General features: G+C 34.3%; 1 protein-coding gene across 2 annotated transcripts in view; it reads right to left on the bottom strand.

Moving 5' to 3' along the window:
* Nucleotides 1-14580, bottom strand: part of LOC129799834 (homeotic protein proboscipedia) — a 68182-nt gene extending 53602 nt beyond the window's left edge. The window contains exon 1 of one of the 2 annotated variants that reach the window (XM_055844075.1): nt 13636-14580. In XM_055844075.1, the coding sequence (XP_055700050.1) occupies nt 13636-13993 (358 nt within the window). In that variant the 5' untranslated portion in view covers nt 13994-14580. The remainder of the gene's footprint in view (nt 1-13635) is intronic. The other variant, XM_055844074.1, reaches the window with a different exon arrangement.
* Nucleotides 14581-21850: the final 7270 nt, after the last annotated feature.

The raw sequence follows: 21850 nt of genomic DNA, 5'->3' as shown, positions 1-21850 counted from the left end.
AAAATCCTATTTTATTCTGCTAACTGTGCTCGCTGGGAAACTATGACAAACTGCTTTGTCAAAAATAAGATTGCTCACAGATTCGTACACTTTCCATCCATTTTAATATTCCAAAAGAACTTAAAAAAAACGAATAATACACATTTTTACTTTTTTAAGTAGAATTTCAGTTACTTTGAAAAAAGATGACAAAGCGGCTCAGCTTTGCGGTGTGCTCGAACTCACGAGAAGACCTATCCGTATATTATGTTTTTGCATGCTTTTTGGGTACATACCGCTTTACTACCGATTAAATTGATTGACACATTAAAAAAAAGCATTCCGAAATAAGAAACTGCTTAAAAACAGTAGGTTTCAAAATATTACATCATAAGTAACAAGCGTACGAAAAAATAAAAAAAGTAAATCCGTGAAAAGTAAATCATTCACGGATATATTGCGCGACTCACTACTGCGATCAAGTCCGATACGTACACATTCGAAATTTCAAGATTTTTCAAAAAATCCAAATTTAAGCAAAATTAAACTTTGATATTTGAAAATTCGATATCGAAATGATTTTCGAGCATAGGTGTTCAAGTATGAAATATTCTCCTTGACCACCTCTAAAACATATCCGAAAATGAAAAGAATCGTAGGAGTCGTATTCGTATTTAGTTATTTAATATTTCATTCTACATTATTTTTATATAAAAATGAGGCATGGCAAAAAGTGGTAATATTTTCGAATGATTTTACCACCTGTCGCCATCTCTTTTCAATAGGTGACGCTAACGTCACTTCGTAGTTTCTCAGTTGTCAAATATGCATTGTTTACTTTCTGCAATAGACCTATAATTTGATTTCTCAAATAAAAGCAAAGAAAAATCATTTAAAGTGAGTAATAATAAGGTGATCATGAGGAAAAAGAAATACTGAATATATTCTATGCATGATATTGCCCAAAATAATCGAGTTTGAACTTTTTCAAGTGATATGGCGAGAAGTGGTTACAGAACTGGCGAAAAGTGGTAAAAAGTGGCGAAAATGGTTATTTTTGCATAGTTAACATAAATCAGTTTTAGTAGCTCTCTCTTTGAGTTCGAACAGTAAAAAGTACTGTCAATTCAACAAGAAAAGTTTGTCAGAAGGATGTTCTTCCAGTCAGAGTATGGAAAATTTTGACAAATTAGCGGTTAATTTGTTACTGGATTTTGTCAAAAAAATATTAAAAAGATATTCTTCTCTCTAAAATGCGAGAAAATTTTTGTCAATTTGCAAACAAAATTCTTTGGACGAGATTTTAACAAGATCGATTTGTCCACTTAATAAACTTTTCCTTTCAGAGTAGGTTGTAAAATATTATGGGATTGTACCCAAGAATACATCCTCTTCGATAAATTGTTTTGCACAATCCTCTATGTAAAGCATTATAGAACCAAAATTTTTATAATCTGCTTATAGTGCTTCTGTATGGAAATTCTGTAACTGTATGACAATGTCGTATGACAAATTTAAATTTTTTATGTGGTAAATTTGGAAGGACAAATCATGAATCCGACTCATATAAGATACACAGAGCTTCAGAGATCTTTGCAATGGTCACTCGATGCTCAGGACTTTAATGTTATCCTGTTCCCGGATTTTACCACGAAAATATTTCATATGACTTTGTCATACTGTTACAGAATTCCCCTTCTGATTCTATGTGACTATTAAAAGTGGCGCACTCTTAAGGGGTTTAAGAGTTTCTACAGAAAATTCTCAATGTAAAACCTTTTAAAGGTGAACTAAAGACTTGTCAAAGTCTTGATTCTATAATGGCTATAGAATTAAAAATAATAAAAATTAATAAAAAATTCTATAAATTTTTAGGTCGGTTCAGAAGTACTTGCGCTTTTTCGAGTTTTACTCAAGTAGTAAAGATGCTGCTTTATGGCCTCTACACACTAGAGAAATTTATGTCCATATTGAAACAAATTCCCTACGCTTCTATAAGAAAAACTCTTCAATATGGACATAAATTTCTCTAGTGTGTAGAGGCCATACAGCAGCATCTTTACTACTTGAGAAAAACTCGAAAAAGCGCAAGTACTTCTGAACCGACCTAAAAATTTCAATGAAAGGATATAAAATTAATTTTTTACAATAGACACAAATTCAATTCACTTGAGAGTCTGAAGATCCAATTGTCTCGTCAAATTGCGCTTTTTTTCTTAACCACAAACATTTCAGCAAAAGCATTTTATTAACGAGAAGAAAAAGAAAAGTCTCCCCAATTGAGATTTTCCTCCCTGTTTTTCTTTTTCTGCGGTGAATTGGGGGTAGAAATTGTGGATTAGTAGAGAGTTATCTCTAATTTGTGGAGGATTTGTGATGTCATTCTTTTCTCCGTCCTTCATCCACCCACTTTTGCATTTTTCCGTGGAATTTGGCAGGAGAGACAAAGAGTGGTGGGGCAGGGATTTTCCGCTGATGAGGATGGGGGATGGAATGCGGAAAAGCGGGTGTGGAATTATAGAGAGGAAATTAAAAAGAACTCCAAGTATTTTAAATTAAAACCCGATTTTTTCCATCTTCTCAAAGACGCACATATTAAATCGAACTTTGAGTGACACATTTTTGATTAGATTCCCCTAAAGCTCCTGGGAACGTAAAATCGATTTTGGGTGGCTGAATTTTCATCAAAACTTTTCTTCAGCTTCCCTTTTTTTCTGCAGCCATCTTCAAAATGGTGAGGGATTTCAATTCAAATCGCGATTATGCTTCGCTTTCCATATAGAAATTCAATATATCGCGCAGTTGCAATGGAAGGGGCATTACTTGGCTTGAACAAATTTTCTGAAGACGCAATGTTCATTTCAACTTTGCTATTATTAAAGATTTTATTTAATATATATATTTTTTAGTTATATACCGATATTTAAAAAAAAAGAAATACTGACAGATGACCTCTGTTATATATCTCTTTGATAATTAGGGATACTTAAAAATGATTAAGCTCACTACTTAAATCTACTAAAAATCAAGGAATCAGTATAAATTTAATAATGCCGCTTCTATTGCAACTGTGCGATATAAGCTGATTTTCATGGAATTTCTTGCACCAATTGAATTTTATCTCACAGTGGATGATGTCTTCAAGAGGTTGAAGCACCTCTTTCAATGCCGCGATGGGTATATTTATTTGAGACATCGTAGCGTAACTTTGACTGGAAAATATCACAGAGCAAGTCAAGGTAACGGTCTTGTTTGTACACTTAAGTTGACTTAATATAGATAATTTTACACCACAGACTTGGGGGCTTCATGGTCTGATTGTACGTATTTATTTGGATAGACCTTTTTAGATCAAAACTATAACAAATTCAACATACAAAAAAAAACGCAAAGAAATATTTTTTGTGTGGTTGAAAGATAGTCCAATTGCAATTGTTTCTTCTGCTCGACATTTCTGTCAATTTTAAATGCAATGCCATGTGATAAATCCGTAAATGATTAGGCACAGAGAGTTAGGATGGGGCACAATAAAAAAGCCACTTTCACACAATCCATCATTTTTCCATCGAACCGGCGTGTTTCTTGTCTTCGCGATAGGGTCGTTCCGTGGAAGATCGAAGGGTCTTGGAGTTGACGACAAATCACATGACAATTTCCAGTCCTTGATCCACGGAAAATCTGTCCATCCATCTCTAGCACAGCGACTTTCATCAATGTGGCATTACTTGGCGATACACAATTCTCAATTTGGGGTCAGAGACGCTGGGAAAAGGTCACGCCGGAGAGTGATAGATGACGATGCACAGCAGAGGGCTGAGAACGCACGGGTAGAGTTAAAAAGTTAGTGGATTAAAGATTAAGATTTAAAAGCACTAAGAAGTATAGGAGGTACACAATTTTAACCGCAATACCTTTTGCCAAATGGTCGAAGGTATACCTATTGGCACTTTAAGAACCCATACCGTGATCTATTGACACTTTTTCTGCACTATTTGGGATATGAAATTTCAAGATTTATGCCCTAGACACACTTACGACTTAAGCCGCGAGACGGCTTAGTGGAAAATGATAGAAATGTGGTTTAACAATTATTTCGAATAATTACGCTAAGCCGTCTCTCGGCTAATCCTCAGGTCTGTCGAGGCCCTTACCCTTGTACGAAAAGGTTGAATATTGTGTAGAGCGTGTGGCCTATTCGAAACATGTCAACCCAGTCGACGGCTACAACCCACCAATCCTAATCCTTTATTCCTTTGACACGCCCAACCCCTACCATCCTCATGGGTGCTGAAAGGTTGCTTTGGGGCTCTTACTGTTAGGTAAATGTCCTCAGTCTTCAGTGAGTGAGCATCAGTCGCCGTGGACGGTTCACTCTCATGAAGTGAAAAATGGGTGGCACCTTCAGTTCTCCAATTTCCCTCTAAGTTTGTATTTTTCTATTTAGGTGAGCCCCATCTGGGCTTACAATTGATAAATCGTAATTTTACTAGCATTTTATTTTTCATTTAATGTTTTAAAATCCTAAATAGCAAGATTTTTTTTTTAGAATATTATGGATTATTCGCCCTTTTATGGCATCTACACACTAGACAAAATTATGTCCATATTGAAGCAAATTCCCTACGCTTGTGTAGGAAAAACACTTCAATATGGACATAAATTTCTCTTGTGTGTAGAGGCCATTAGTTCCAATAAAAACTTCCTAAAAATCTTGATGAATAAGAAATTACAGAATTTAAGCCATATGGCTAAGTCTTAGGTCTGAAGCCGGTATATAAGTATATGGTCTTTCACTGATACCTACATTTCATCAGATTTACGTCTCTGATTTTGGTTCAATAATAAGAATTTGTTACTTTAGGTTACATTGATAGGGTGATATCCTTAATATTGTCGTTAAAATATTATACAAATCACCCCTAAGGTGAGTTTTATGAATTTACTTTGTTTTAAAGTACATAGAATTATTTTGACAAATCTCCAGTAGTGCTTTAAATTATCAAAACCCATTACCAGACATATTTTGTAATTAAATGGTAACTTTCACGCATTGATGTGATTGCGCCTGTTACGGTGAAGCTACGTATTTGCATATGTTTGCAAAATTGTAGGTAATTTTAATTTTTTTTCATAATTAGGTAAATTATCCTCACTCGATCGGTTGGTCAATTTTTGAATGTTTGATGGTCAATCAATATCTAGGAAAATGTCACTGATTCGGATATAATAATGGAATAATTGACCTATTAATGTGAGATCTACCGGTCGAGACGAGGAACCGATCGAATGAGAGCACTTTACCCTAATCAAATTTATCTGATTCGCTTCATCATTTAAGAATTTCTAATAACTAACTTAAATCTTATATAATAATAAGGGAAAATTTTGAATTTGGAAACTTATGGCGCTGGCACACCTTTTCAATCGAGTGAAATTCAAACGATTAAAATTTTGCGTCTTACTCTTTCACACTGAAATTAGATATTACTTGTTTCTTTCTGTCAAACGAAAATTGAAATTGAAATTTCAATTTTCATTTGGCAGAAAGAGACAATCATATGTTATTTTAGTTTGAAAAAGAGTAAGAGGTAAAATTTCAATCAATTGAATTTCACTCAATTGAAAAGGTGTGTCAGCGCCATTACAATCAAAATTTAAATTTAGATAATGTGGACAGAAGAATGCTGTATTAAAGATTTATGGGGCCTAATATTCTTTTAAAGTCTCCTCACGTTCTTAATCTGTAAAGACATTTACCGAAAAGGACAGAATATTTTCGTCTATCCTTGTTGTCTTATTTTTAAATATTTTAACATCGATTTTTTACACTATGTTTGAGTATTAAAAGAAATTGAGATTGTAAAAAATCTGAGCTAAAATGAAAGCTGTGTTGTTGAATATTTTATTTGTTTAAATTTTTTGTCTAATACCACACTATTTTTTCTATTTAAAAAATATAAATAGTTCTTTTTTTTTAAATTGGACATTATAATTAATTAAGCCTCTAAATATAAGTTAACTCTTTGGGTTAAAATTATGTACGAGAAACATTTTTAGAGTAGTATTTTTTTTTAACCCTTTAAAGACGAGTTGGATGCCAGTATCGCAAAACTAAAAACCATTTTTCTGCCTATTTTTAAAGGTCTAAATAACTTTCTACAGTTAAAAAAAGCTTTGTTTTTGGGACATTGGTGTCCCACTCGTCCTTAAAGGGATAAGCAGAATGTTTAAAATAAAATTCAAATAAAATTATTTTTTATTATATTTTGCAACGAAAACTTGAATTTGGCCAATAAAATAAATTTGGTCATTATACAACCTAAATCTCCACAAAAAGGATTTAATTTATGTTATTAACAACAAAGATGGGTGTGAGGGTCATTATAAAAGATTCTCTGTTATTTTTTCTGCAAAATTTTTCATTAATTTCACTTCTTTTGGAGGTCTAAATTGAGTATAGCTCAAATTTGATTTTTTCCTGAAAAATTCAGTTTTTTATTGATAAGATAAAGTGCCCTCGAGCCGACCGGTGGTCAATATTTGAATGTTTTAATGGTGAATTTCTATAAAATTGTCACTGATTCGTATTTGTATATGGAATAATTGACCTATTAATGTTAGATCAGAGGTGTGCAAGAACCGTTTGAAACCGAAAAAACGTCAAAATAAACTTGTACGTCAGTGGTCAAAACGCTACTTGAACAAACTTATTTTGACGTTTATTCGGTTTCAACGGTTCTTGCACACCTCTGTGTTAGATCATACGCCAAATATTAGTGCAACTATAAATAAATTGAATAAATAACTCTACCGGTCGAATTGAGGAACCGGTCGACTTGAGGGCACATTACCTTATTTTCAGCAATAAAAATCTCTTTATTTTAATCTTGAATCTCGTAAGATCATCAACTCTGTTTAGTATCCAACAGAGGAAGCCGTATTGGCAAAACTCTTTAGCACATTTAAACACGAACTGAATTTCTTTGATCATTGATCAATGGGATCTCTGGAGGAGCTCCCAAAATTGACCACAATTAGTCCATTTCATCGAAGGCATTTCCAATAAATTTATAGCTCAATTAAGAGGATGGCTCAGATGATTTAGTGACTACAAGAGCAAACACCGAAGAATTTATGGTGTTTCAAACATCTGGGTTAAACAATGAGTTTTAGTTTCTTTTCCTGGCGATTTCTGGTGCTATATAGACTACCAAGGGGTGGACTACGGAGTGAATTTTTAATGAAAACCGCACGCAGAGGGGATGGAATTTTGTGGGCAAAACATGAGATCTACATCGTAAGGATGACGCTTCAAAAATGCGCATTATAATTAAATTAAGGGATATACAGAAGTGAAACCCTGCCGAGATTTTTAGACACTCTCTCTGGGGCTCTTTTTGAACAATGTTAAATTGTTTGTGCTATCTTTTCAGCGGGAGCTGTTAGTGAGTATAAAAAAAAACAATGAGACGACCACAGAGTTGCGTACGGGAAAAATAAATGGGAAATAATGTAACAATTTTCCTGTTCGTCATTGGAAAGCGACGATGGACGGCAAATTGGGGATTGTGGGTTGGATGGCTATTAAAATCCAGGGACTTCTGGACAGAGGTATTGACAAAAAAAAAAGTTTTATATATAAGAGAGACTTTTGGGAATGGGGATGAAAAGTAAAATGGAAGCCTTTGGGAAAATCGATACACCATCAAATCGATTTTATGTCACGAATGACACGATGGGGCGGAAGCTAATTACTCAAACACTGGTGATGAATTATGTACTTTTGCTCATCCCTCCTGAGCTGAGGGATTCCCCGGCAGTTGCATTTTTCAGAAGGAAAATTTTCATGTGTTTTTTTTCCTTGCTGGAAGAGAACCCTTTGGTCCAAGAATCGATTTCACGCTGAAGAAACATCTTCACATAAAATTTCAATTATTTGCCAGTTGATCAATCAAAGTCACTGTCTTTGTTGATCCGTGTTTTCTTATTTGAAAATCCAAAAAGGGAAGGCAAAAGATCCCAGCTTTACGGAATTCTCGAACTCGTGACTTCAATACTATGTTCTGAAAATTGATATTGCAATAATTTTCTAATTAAGGCATTCAGAGAGGTTAGGATTGCAAATGTGTTGTTCACAAGAATTATAGATCTAAGGCGAAAACAAAAATGTTCCGGATAGCATATATAAAATCATAAAAAAAATATTTTAAATGGAAAAGCAAAAAATAGGGTAAATATAAATCATGGTCATCGTTATTCGAAAACCTCATGTCAGTATCCCTTACCGTTCGGTATTTAACTTAGATAAGTTTTTGATGAACAATCATTGTGAGGTTAGTTTCAGCAACATGTCCATTTTTCAAAATCAATGTCAAAATAAGATTGTCTAGGACTCTGGGAAAAAATATATTGCTTTATCCGTAGAATTATAATGCCAATAATGTCGAATAATTCTTTAGAAAAAATTGTCAAACTCTTGAAAAATCCTCGAAAAGAGAATTTTCTTCTCAGGCGTTGTGATGGTCATAAATTCAGCTTGAGAGATAGACTCTTGTGTGGGATTTGAGGGCATATAATCGTTTATCATATCATCCCCTATCGTTAAATCGCACATGAGAATGGGTGTACAATAGTCGGGGTAATAAACATAAACATAAAATTCCACGATTCGCCTCTTTCACATATGGAGGGGATATTTTGGGAGCACACACGATGGTTCACACTTAAGGGGTTAATACCATAAATCCTGGAAAAAGCCTGTTGATTCTTTGTTTTTGGGGGAAAATTTTGTCCGTGTTTGCAGTTCGGATTCAGATTTCCAACTACTTGAGATTAAGTGGACCAGATTTTCCGGAAGACAATACTGAAAGTTTACGGTCTTTGACTTAAGAGAAGTAAATATTGGGAAAGCCTCTATTTGTTTCTATAGACAAATTTAAGAACAAATAGGGATGATAGATAAATTGCCTATAATATTTTATAAACAGGTTATAAAGAGGTCAGACGTTTGATATAGTATTTGATATAGTCTTGGGGAGGGATTTAAAAGATTTATGACAAGTGCTATAAGAGAAACTTGTCACAAAAGCTTTCAAAAATGTGATTCAGCAGCGCGTGAGAACTGTCCGACAAGTCTCACTATCAGTGACGGAAGTCACTAATTTTAAAATGTGTACTTTTTAAAACGAATATCACTTTTTTAATTTAATGAAAAATTATTTTCGAAATACTGAAATAAATCGATTAAATGATTACTTACTTCGAACCTCATTAGTGATACTTCTCACAAGACTGTACGCATATTCTTGAGAATTGCTAAAGCTTTCGAATAATCGATTTGACTGAATCATGTACCTTAAAAACTGAATTCAAATCCACTGATTTTATAACGTTAATATTCAAAACATGTAGATAAGTTATAAAGCCTATTCTTCAGTTCACAAATCGGTCAAAAAACGTTCTATTTTTAGGATAGAATAGCCTATCTAACCTGCTCCAAATCGGTACACTGATAAAAATAAAAGGATCAAATTGATCCAAATTTGATCCTCTTGCAAAAGATGGATCAAATTTCGAAATCTAAATTCATATTTTTCATAATAGAACATGTAAATTTAATCCATCCTTTGCAAAATGATCAATTTGATCCTTTTATTTTTACCAGTGTAGGGGAAAGCGCGCTACCTTCGAATGACTCAAGCTTCGAACAACTCAATCTTTTCTCTATGTTCCTAATGGATTTGACCCATGATTCTTTTCAGGATATTTGAAGCATCGGATTAGTTCTTAAAATATAATATTAAAATGGGTCAAATTAATTAAAAACGTATTGAAAACAATGAATTGTTCAAAGCTTGGGTCATTCGAAAGTAGAGCGCTTTCCCCTACTACATTTTTATTTATAAATTACCTATGCACAATCTTTCTATATGATTCTTTGCCATCCAGATAAATCGAAAATCCATTCATATCGATAAGTTTTAGTAAAAAAGATCCATTTAGAGCATGTTTTGAAATAGGCTTATTCTATTCTAATTTGAAATTTTATTCAATAGGGGAACATAGGATGATTTGGAGTCTATCTATCTGGTCTATTTTGAAATTTTGAAATTTTCTCACTGTTTCTGATAGTCAAAGGGAAAAAGAAAACCACGAAGAAGTACAAGGCTTTACATACGAGAGTACTTCTTCATTGCTTTTCGTTTTGCCATCTAAAACTGTTAGGAATTCTCTAAGTTCCAAATTAGACATGATTCCGAATTACCTCATCTTGCCCTAAATGCTTTCAAAAAAAAAAACTAAATTACACATTGATCTTATTTACACACGATATTAAAAAATTACTTATAGTTTAACCATTAAACCTCTATCAGGTAAGACCGTCTCAAGACGGTCTTCACAAAAATCACATTTACTGCCATTACATAGTTTTTATTTATTTAAAAGTGCTATAGTGTCCTCGGTTATAGTCTTACTAACATCTTTTAAAAGTTTGAACTCATTTTGACTCTTCGTTTAGTTGCTATCCCCAGTTTTGTGTGACAGGTCAGAGAAAAAGCAACAAAAAATATTTGTGCAAAAAAACTCATTTTCAATTTCAAGAAAAAAACCGATTTAAAGTTATCTGACTAAAATAAATTTATTTTTCACTGAACGGTGTGTCGTTCTACTTTGTGTATTTTATTTATAAAATTTGAAAAATGTGAAAATGTGAATTTTAGAAGCAAAAAAAGTTTCAAAAATTTTTTATTTTTTCCTACCTAGCGCCTAAACTAAAAAAAATAATGGAAAATGGATGATTTTTTCGACTATTGGATCATAATTATCCTAGAAAACATTTTCTTACAACTTTTTTCACATATTAAAGAAAATTATTAGAATTCTAAGATCGTTGTTTGACGAATAAATGGCTTTATGAATCTCTTCTAAACGTCATAATTGCGTACTACAGATGACAGATTGACAATCGATTTTCGAATATTTCAGTTCGAAGTTTCAATAAATTCAATTTCTATGCTTCTGGCACACCTTTTGGTCGGTATAATTTTATGAAATCAAAATTCGCGTTCCTTTCTTTCTCGAAAAATTTTCATAAGTCAATCACACTCTTTCGGTCTCAAAATTAGATTAAATTAAATTTAATTTGATATGACGTTCGAAAGAAGAAGAAGAGCGAAAGAGTGGGATAGACATAATCAAAGCTTTTAAAAAAGAAAGAAAGGATGTGAATTTCAATTACATGAAATTTTCCTGATCTAAAAGAAGTACCAGAGACATTATATTTTGTTTCACTTTTTACGGCTATGCACATAACATAAATAAAAAAACCTTTTCTCATTCTTTCGTGCTTTAAATTGGACTAAACTAAATTGAATTTAGTGTAATATTAAAAATAAGAAGAGTGAGAGAAAATGGCACAGATATATTTAAATCGTTTAAGAAAGGGATGTGAATTTAGATTTTGTTAAATTTTCCTGATCTAAAAGGTGTGCCAGAGCCATTAACACTAAGAATTAATGGGGAAACTAAAGGAACCACCAAACACGGGGTAGCATCAAACACTATTTTTTATCCCTAAACTACTTGGACTATCTCGACCATTTCTTCAGTGGACAAGCATCCCTATTATGGCTATAAATTTCTATAGGTCTTGTCCTCTGAAGTGAAATATCTGATTAAAAAATAACAGTGTTTGGTGCTACCCCGTGTTTGGTGGTGCCCCAGATTCTCCTATTGCTATTTCTCTAAATGGAATTAAACGACTTTAATCATCTTGTAAAATATTTAAGAATAAGGATTATCTATTCTCGAACTATTTCAAATTAGACAGACCAGTGGTATACTGAGATCAGTCCATGGTATCTCAGATTCTTTACAAACAACCTCGAATTACCTCGATTTTATCCTGGTAACTTCTACCTCTGACGAATTTTCACGAGGGTGATAAAACTCTGATGGCTCGTAAAAAATTTTAAGTACTCATTCACCACGTACAGCATTGTTTTTGGCCAATTTTCACACTCTATGTTGTTGGAAAATTCAAGCGACGCGTTGGAGGGAAGTTAAAGACTTTCCATGGGGTTTTGATGGACACCCCTTGAGCGCATCGTCAAAATTAAGAGTTATGTAATTAGTTCCTTAAGCAAGACAACCCCTCCAGTTATCATTATGATTACTGAAGAGACAGTTCTTGAGCTTAATTGATGGATATACGGAAAAGTTACAACAAAAGCAGATAAAAGGGTTCTTCATGGCATTTGACAACAAAATGCAATTCTCTATCGATATCTTCCCAATTATATCATCTCTCAGCCAACTCACTTTCATTCCTACTTATCTCCTATTATATAGAACTTTTTTTTTGGGTTTACTCAACATCGTAATTGAGCATTTAGCGCCGGTAAATCTCCCCAACTTTTCCCATAAGATGCTGTGTTGAGGAGTAAGTCGACAAGAGTCCATATATTATACTTATACCCAGACCCCATGCTGGGACTAAGACAAATGATCTAGAATATAGTCTTTTTCGCCAAATTGAGTCTTTCTCCTCGACAAACTCTCGAATTTTACCATCCAGGATTCTTCTTCCGGCCGCCAAATAATTGATTAACATGGGAACAATTTGTTTTTGTGCTGCGATGTCGCTCTTTTTGGGATGGAAAAACTTGTAAAACCAACTAATCTCCTAATCGTGTCAACAAGAGTATTAATCTTATTTTCACAGCGATTATCGTGTGTGTAACCATTTAATTCTTTGTCCATTGTTCTTCTCCAGAGGGGATGAAAGTCTCCTGGAGAGGACGGTTTTTGTAAGAAGGAATTATTAAATGGAACTAATTTTGAGAGCAGGGGATGAAAATGTGATTTTTACTACAAAAATATAATAAAAAAACAATTTTTAGTAAACTTGTTATATCACTATGAGCAAAAAAAAGTAATTTCTGTTGAAAATTCATTTTAAAATTATTTTATATTTAACAGTTAACGGATTTTTCATGGTTCACTAAATGGAATTTTAAAAATAGTGATATTTTCCATTCTAATTAACTACAGGAAAGATTATTAAGAATCTTAGCTGAAATTGCAAGAATCTAATTCAGATAGGATCTTTTTTTCTTCACTGTGAGATTGAAATTTGTCCAGATAATTGCATTGAGAGACCTTTGGATGGGCGGCCTTATCCAAAAGGAGGAAGATAAATCGCTTCGGAGGCAGCCACAAACAACCTGATGCTTAACAAAAGGTCGGCACAAAGGAGAATTGCCTATAATACCAATAACCAAAATAAAAGAAACACTGTTTTTTCAACATTTTGACAAATGAATCGAAATAATAGGGTAGCCGGACGGATTTCGTCATTTGCTCATCAGTTGTTTGTTAGATATCGTGAATAACAAATGAAGTTCGATAAGTCAGGGGGCCTTTCTTTCTTTTTTTTTGTTTTTTTTTTGCTTTGCTGCTCTATGTCTTTGTCTCAGGGGCTAACACTTGAACACCCAGGGCACCAAATGATGATGTGAAACAAATGATGGCAAATAATAGTTTTGCTTCAGATTGAGGGCTCCCGAGGCGCCAGTTATTCTTGATCAGAAGATCCCATTGTAAGCTGTGGTAGGGTTTTTGGGCATGAGAATTGAAGGGAATCACTTGACTAACCTTGAGCATTGCTCTTTCGAGCTGTCTTCTTCTCCTTCATCCACGGATACTCGGGTACCCCATCCATGCCATCTGGGCTGACCACAGGATAACCCTGGGGTCCCATCTTGGGGCTCTCAGGTCCAATGTGGGTCAGGAACTCCGCCATTGAGGGCTGAGAGTTAATGAAACCACTTTCTGTGGTCATCCAATAGGCCGTATCTGCTCTTTTATCACAGTTCTGTCCCAGCTTAATACCCAGCTGACCCTGCTGGTTGGCCTGCTGGGTCTGAAGACCCCCTTGGAGGGTATTCATTGGCGATTCTGACTTTATCTGTGTTCCCATCTGTGGGTCCAGACTGTTACACTTTTCTTGCATATTGTCACTAGTACTAGCACTATTTATTTTTTTAATTGGAACCTCGACTTAACTAACACCTCCCCTAGGTCCCATCTTTAGGTTCTCAGTTTACTTTCCGACGGCTGTTTCTTGATCAATCACAATATGTATATATATATTTTTTTTTTGAATATCAGCCACTATCACAAGCACCTTGAAGGTGGGGTTCAACTTTCACTTAGTCACTCCTCTTAAGATACACGATCACCGGCTACCTCACGACCGTTCACGTTCAACTGAAAGACGCGACTGAGAAAGTCGCTAAGTTGGAAGTAGGGGATTCCCACTTGTCTGCATTCGGGGGGCTACTCACGCGGATCACTTTCTGCACAAGTCACCCCTTTTTTTTCTACGTTTGGAGACTCTGGTTCTAGTGTTCAGAGGCAACCCCCTAACCACCCCTGGATACTTTTGCTGGTCGGGTTTCTTGTTTTTTTTTTTGCTATCGCCCCCAACCTCAGACCATCAGCCTTGCGACGGCTCTGCCCTGGCAATTTCTTCAGTGTTCCAGCAGTGCGCGAAACCCACGTGACCAGACTACACTGACCAATGGCACGGTGACTACTGAAGTGAGTTACAAAAAGATAACATCCATGTGAACGTGGTGTTGCTGTGAGGCATGAGGGGCGGTCTTCGGGTACGGTTTCTTCTTTGCGCGCGCACTGGGCGGAGCTTTGGAGACTTTTGCTGACGATGGGCACGAAGCAGGCCAGAGACATGGGCAAAAGCAAAGAATCTGGTGCGTAGGTGAAAAAGAAAAGTCTCCACAACTCTGTGGAGACATCTCTCCAGACAACCAACAAAAACACCGACCACAGGAAAAGGCGACCGATGGGTAGGATTGGACCAAGAATCTTAAAGTCACTGCCTCCGTCTCAAGGCGTATTGATCTCCCCGGTATCTCGCACTTTAATTCTCCAGCACATTTTAATTGACACGCTATCTTGCTCCATCTCTGCTTTGAGACTTCTGGCGGGATCTTCGGGATCGAGGGGCCAATTACTCATCTTTTATTTATTTCATTCCACATGAAGAATTTTTGTTTTTGCAATAAAAACTGATTTATGGTATCGGTCGGGTTACTATGCAAAAAAAAATGCACTAAAACAAATTAGTAAAATTCAATAAAGAACCAATAAATCATGGTTTTGTGGGTTCTCACATTTATAATATTCACTGAATGAAGTAAATCGATATCCACATAAAATTTATTATTATCACATTTTTTGTTAATACCTTTTTCGTAATTTTTAAAATAAATTATGATAAAAAATAGAGTAAATAAGTTTTTAATCAGGTAAAATGAAAAACCTAAACTTGAAAGTGAATTTCATAGCTTTAAAAGTTCTAAATTGAGTACTGATCAAATTTTATTTTTTACTGACCAAATTTGAGTTTTTACTGATCATTTATTGCCTTATAAAGTTATAAGTAAGCATTTTAATAGATAAGGAATATTTAGATCCATTATTTTTCGTATCTGATTCTTCGATTTTTATCTTTTTAAATTCAAAGTATTATCCTAAATCAAAAAATACCAAAATCAATGTCTTGAGATCGAAAGCATAGTTAATCGTGTTTTCTTAGACTTTAAACTAACTTTGTTTTCGTAACCCAAACCTTCAGTTCTAATAAAAATTATCTATGCCTTAATTTTTTAAATCTGCCTTTAAGTACGATGCTATCGTACCTTTAAGTACAATGCTGAAATGTAATTGCCAAACTCATTTAGAGTCGGTGGAACACCTATTGGCACTTTAAGACCTCGTGCGAGTACCTATTGGCAGTCTATTCTGTACCATTTAGAATACAAAATTTGAACACTTATCCTTACAGGAAAAGGTAGATTAATTTAAAAAAAAACGTAATATTACTTGCATTTTATTAGATACATTAAATGAATATCAAGAATTTTGACGAAACTGCCAATAGGTGTTCCTTGCCGAACAGGTGTTCCTTCGACCCTAAATTTTTCATTAATTGTAAAACTGATCACGATAATAAACTTTTAATTACCGAAAATTATTGCGTGAGCTCGTAATGCATAAAGGATCAATATGCTTCAACTTAAAAGAGAAAGTCTTCAATTTTGATTTTAAACATTTTACTTAAAACTTAAAAGTCTTCTTAAACTTAGAAGTGAGTGGCATACTTACAAAAATTTTCATTCGCTAATGTTTCATTGTCTTATTCTACTTTTAGCATTTTAAAGACAAATTAATTGTAAAATTTTACATATATTTATTACAAAATTCATAAATTTAATATCGATCATAGAAATTATTTAAAAAGTAATTTATTTAAATACTTTTTTATCTTTTTGTTATAATTATTAAAGTTCATTTAGGGTGGAGTAACCACTTATCGCTACTTTTATTACATATAATACATATATTACATTCAGCATTTGCTTTTCCTCATGATCATCTCACTTATTACTCACTATAAATGATTTTCCTTCACTTCTATTTGAGAAATCAATTTATTAGACTATTGCAAAAAGTAAATAAAGCAGATTTGACAACTGAGTATCTATGAAGTGAAGTTAGCGTCGCCTATTAAAAAGCAATGGTGACAGGTGGTAAATCGATTTCAGAATATAGCCACTTTCCGCCATGGCTCATTTTTATATAAAAAATAATACAAAAAGAAATATTTACTAACTAAATACAAATTTTATGTATTGTTCGAATACAATTAAAGGTTCAATAGACAAATTTTTTATCGAAAATCGTAAATTTTGTTCGATATAAATTTCATGACACTTGGCATATTTGGTAAGAAATATTGAATTTCATGCACTTGATTAAAAAATTGTTCTAAAAAATGCCCAAACAACTAAATTCAAAACAAAAAAAAATAGTGTTTTTCGTTTGACTTTATAAGTAGCAGCCGTAGAGATGCAAATAATTTTACAGCTAATTTATTTCATAAATAATGGAAAAATTGCGATTTCAATATAAGTCGCAAAAAGTGGAACATTGGCGAGAAGTGGTGATTCCACCCTATATCAGGGTAGTTTGAATTTGAAGTTTCCGTTGGAATATAAGGATTTCCTCTTGAACTCTATCTTGAATTATTTTAGACTATATTCCCTATCAAACACTCGGCTCATAAGAGCTCTTCAAAATAATTTTTCATACTACTTTAAAGCCTTTTGAGGGATGTATAAAGTATATCGAATTTCATTAGATTTTAGCCGAGATAGATTTGGGGAATTATTCGATGCAGTTTTCAAATAATCTTATATAAGCTTATTTCTAACTATGCTTTTGCAAAAGCTTTCTGTTAAACCTGAAATTAAATTTTTCACTTAACTCATTTTATACTACATACGAATTTCCTGAAATCTTAGAAAAAAAACTATTTTTTAGTAGTTCATCCGAGTGATTAACCCCTTGATCTCAAGATTATGCGGTGTGAATCCGATTGCGATTGAACCGGATCGTTGCGATTATTGGGATGCGGTGTGGGTATATGAAATGTCCATGAAATGTCAAGAATAATTAAGCATCTCCAGTCCATTGCGGTATGACTTAACCAGAGACACGCAAAAAGCTCAAAAAGCCATCACTTTAAATTATTCACGACATTCCAATGGTTGGTATTCTTTTTGCCGCTACTGTTGTTCTTAAGACTTTTCTGGAGGCGTGTTTTCTAAGAGAGAAAATGACTCGAAATTGTTGAAATTTCTTGGAACCATTTGATCGGGGCATTAGATAAAGCATGGCTCAATGGCTGGTTGGATAAAAAATAGCACCGCGACATATTTGTGATTTCAGCTGAAGGAAAAATTGGTTGGGGCTTAAGGGGGGGTACGAATGAGAAATTATGTGAAATTATAGCGATGGCCATCAGACGAAAATAAATGGAGAAATATTGCGCGAAAGGTTCGGCAACGGCAAAACTTCATGTGGCAACCATCAAATGCCAACCATTTGATATCAAGATTGAATGTGAGGCCCATTACTAAAGTCTTATATGCACATTTTTTCCCCTTTTTTCGCCAACACATGTTTCATGTTGTTGCTTTTTTTTTATTCCATCCAGTTCTTCCATCAAACCTTCCCGCGTCCTCTTATGCCCAAGCCTCTGGCTCTTGCCATCCCAGAGACTTTCGGAGAATGGCTGAAGAAGGAAGAGAAGCATAAAAAGTACAAGACCATTGGGAGGAGAAACAAAAAAGAAAGAAAACTTAAACCAGAAATTTCTTTCGGCGAACTGTAATGGGTGGCTGTCACGCGAGCTTGTCGATTCTTTTTTTTTTATTCTTATTATTCCATCCTCCATGGAAACTTTGTTAAGCATTAAAGACACGATTCCCGAGAGCGTTTTCTCGAGTCGAGAGGCCTTTTTATTATAGAGTCGAGTGTCTACTTTAGACCCATATAAATGAGGGCATTCGAATTCGAAATACCCATTTCGAAATAGAAATCCCCGAAGAAGCTTTACCCCTGTTCGATGTTGCCTAACTTTCGGCGCATTGAATTTCCTCTGACTAGATTGTTATTCGAAATATTTTGAAAACATACTTGACAGAAGAAGTCTAATTTGTATTATGCACGAATTATATTTCAAAAGTCACGTACTAATTTTATCAATTTTATATATCAGAGGTGAGCAAGAACCGTTTTAAATCAAACAAACGTCAAATGAAAATTGTACGTCAATGGTCAAAACCGTCAAAATGCTACCTAAACAAACTTATTTTGACGTTTATTCGGTTTCAAACGGTCTTTGCTCACCCCTGTTATATATCCTAATTCAGTTCTGTGTTTCCTGTTATTTATATTACTTTACTTCAGAATCTTTTTAAAGACGTTTTGCTAAACTCTTTAGTTTAGCCAAGACGCTCATCGAAGATTATAACAAACGATAAGGGGATTTTCTGGGGAGATTCTTTTAAAAGATCTTGACTTCAGATAAATATTACCCAGCTGGTCAGAAGGTGGTCATTCTACCCTAAACAGAAATTGCTTCGTGATTATTTACATAAATATACCAAGCCTCTTGCGTCCAATTGAATCCTCCTTTTGATGCCTTCTCTGCGATCATCGACATGGATTGTCAGCAATCATCTTTGCCGAGCGCGAAGAAGTTGCACAAGATATCTAATGATTGTAATTGAAAGCACATATCTTGTTCCCAGTTCGATCACACAATTCCCAACTCACTCATGTGTCTTCACAAAACAGTCAAGACTCCTTTTTTTTCCAGAACACAAAACTGCATCGAGAAATATGCTAAAAAGACCAACAAGACAATACGCGCTGTTTTTATCAATGATTAATGATGTTGGAATTGGTGGGTTTATGTTTGGGTATTCGCGGCTTTCAGCGGGGAGAACTATGTCGAAGGTCTCTGGAGGGACGGGGCTTGAAATGTTGTAAAATGATGCCACTGATGCATAGCATTTGATTACGTGGTTAATTGTGACAATTGCCATTGTCGTGGGGTTACCCATCCATCTGCGGAGGCTACCTTTGGGTCAGAGTACGCGCGATGAGGGTGGAACAGTGTCTGCAAATTTCAAGTGATTGAAGAACTAAATTAAATTTATAAGATATTAAACTATTCATCTTACTTCTAATAGGACGGATTTAAAAGAGTTTCACTGAAAAACAAGAAGAGAAAAGTTCATCACTGTCATTCAGAATGGATGCGTTGTAGTTTTCAAAGTAGAGCACTAGCCTGTATAGCGAGAGGTCCCCCGCAGTTAAATTCTAAATGAAGGCAGAAATTATGGGATGAGAGTTGCGAATTGGGTATCACTCAGTCTGAATGACTTTCTTTATACAACAAATACGACAAATCGAACTCAGTTCGTAAAAAACGTTCACAAAATTCCTCATTTGAATCAGCAATTGTCGTAAATTACTCGTCAACTAAACAAGTTTTTATTAATCTCTTACAACGAATACGTCTTGGACGTATTTACTAATATTTACGTCCGAAAAATATATTATTGCAACCAGGGGCCTCTCGACATTTCATTTTTCCATACGTTTTTTGCATAGAAGCACTGAAGACTATTTACAAGTTTTTTCCTAAAGAGAATTGACTTATAAGTCTGATATATGTCGAAATCGTGCACTAAAAGCTATCTAAAAATACATATTGCATAATGTTTGCCGAAATAATACAAGAACTACGAGCAAATTTGTTTAAAACGCGGTAAAATAGATGCAAAATTTTTACAAGGAAAAGTGAAAAATATCTTCACTTTTTATTAGGCTTGATGGGCCTCTGATTGCAACGCTATGGATTTTTTAAGGAATTACGTGGATCAAAAAGACAAAAAGCTGCATATTTTCCTTAATGCCTTCGTTCAGTAATAACCTTTCGAAGAGACAAAGCCACTCCAATGCCAAGCCAAACCTATTCAAAAATCTACGGGAAGCCTAAAGTGCAAGTTCATGCATTTCGAATTTCGATATTGGCTCCGTTCAGTACACTCAGTCCCGGCATTATGCACATTTTCGAGACCGAAAAAAAACGCGCGAAATGGCATTACGCATCGAGAAAATTTGCATATCCGCAGGGACTGTCTTTTGAATAAATCTATCGTAGAACGAATTTCGCGCGGAGTAAAAGTAGTCAGAGCAGAAACATTAAGCTTTTCAAAAAAAAATTAAAGTTTTATTCTGAAAAATAAGCACAGTGTTTTCACATTTCCCGCGTCATAAACATAGTATACATTCAGGCCTATTTTAAAAATAATTTCATAAATTGACTCCCAATGGTAGGCAAACTTGCATAATTGTATGTGCATAATTCCGTCAGGTGCATAATCCTGAAGTGCATAATGCCAAGACTTAGTGTAATAACCTTTCGAAGAGACAAAGCCTCTCCAAAGCCAAACCAAACCTATTAGAAAATCTACCAGAAGCCTAAAGTATAAGTTCACATACTCGCCACTTTAGCGCTGATTGTTCTGCCATTTAGAATTTCGGTATTCTTGAAACTTCAATCGTCAACAATGTCAAAAACAATGTGCAAAAACGTTTGCTGCAAAAATTGCTTTTTCTGTTATTACTGAAGAAGAGGAATGTTATCTTTTCCGACATATCATCATCATCATAATTTTCAACCGGTTATCCCTATTGGAGTCGCGGCTTTTCCAACATAATAAAACCTAATATAATTCTTTAATTGAATAAAATCATTATTTAATTAAGTGGCTGAATTTTCAAAATTTTTAAGTGAAAATTTTAGAAACTATATAGTTTAAATATTGTACTTTTATGTTTAAGAGTATGAATTAAATAATTTCTTTATTAGGGAGAGGTGGGGATACATTGAAACCGCTGTTTTTTCGAATATTTCTAAAGGGACCTAGGCTTTAACGTAATGTTTTAGATAGACAAAACAAATGTGGATGTAAATTAAAACATGGAGAGCTTAAGCTCAATTCGGAAATATGCGAAAAATAGCGTTTTCAATGTAACACCAGGTCGATGTGATCGCCCATCCCCTATTTTGAAAAATAATGTAGACAATAGGATAAGTGTGCCAAATTCTGGCCAGCTTGCAATTCCGGCCACATTTGTTGTTCCTCAAATTTCAATTTTTATTTAAAAAAAAGAAGATGAACTGTCTACAAGGTTCCAAACAATACTCCCTATAAAAAAGTAACAAAAAAAATCAATTTGTATTAAAAATATAAGATTTCAAACTTGAGACTTTGGCGTTTGTATGCAAATATGCCGAAATTTGGCACACTTAGCATATCTCCTGTTTCTTTTAGTCTTTTTGACCAACATAACCACTTACAAATTTATAATATTACAAGGACCTTATTTAAATCTTCTTTTTTATAAAACTATTATTGTTTTT

Source organism: Phlebotomus papatasi, chromosome 1, assembly GCF_024763615.1.
Source record: "Phlebotomus papatasi isolate M1 chromosome 1, Ppap_2.1, whole genome shotgun sequence".
Classification (NCBI taxonomy): domain Eukaryota; kingdom Metazoa; phylum Arthropoda; class Insecta; order Diptera; family Psychodidae; genus Phlebotomus; species Phlebotomus papatasi.
The sequence above is the reverse complement of the archived record's forward strand: the minus strand, read 5'-3'. Positions and strand labels throughout refer to the sequence as shown.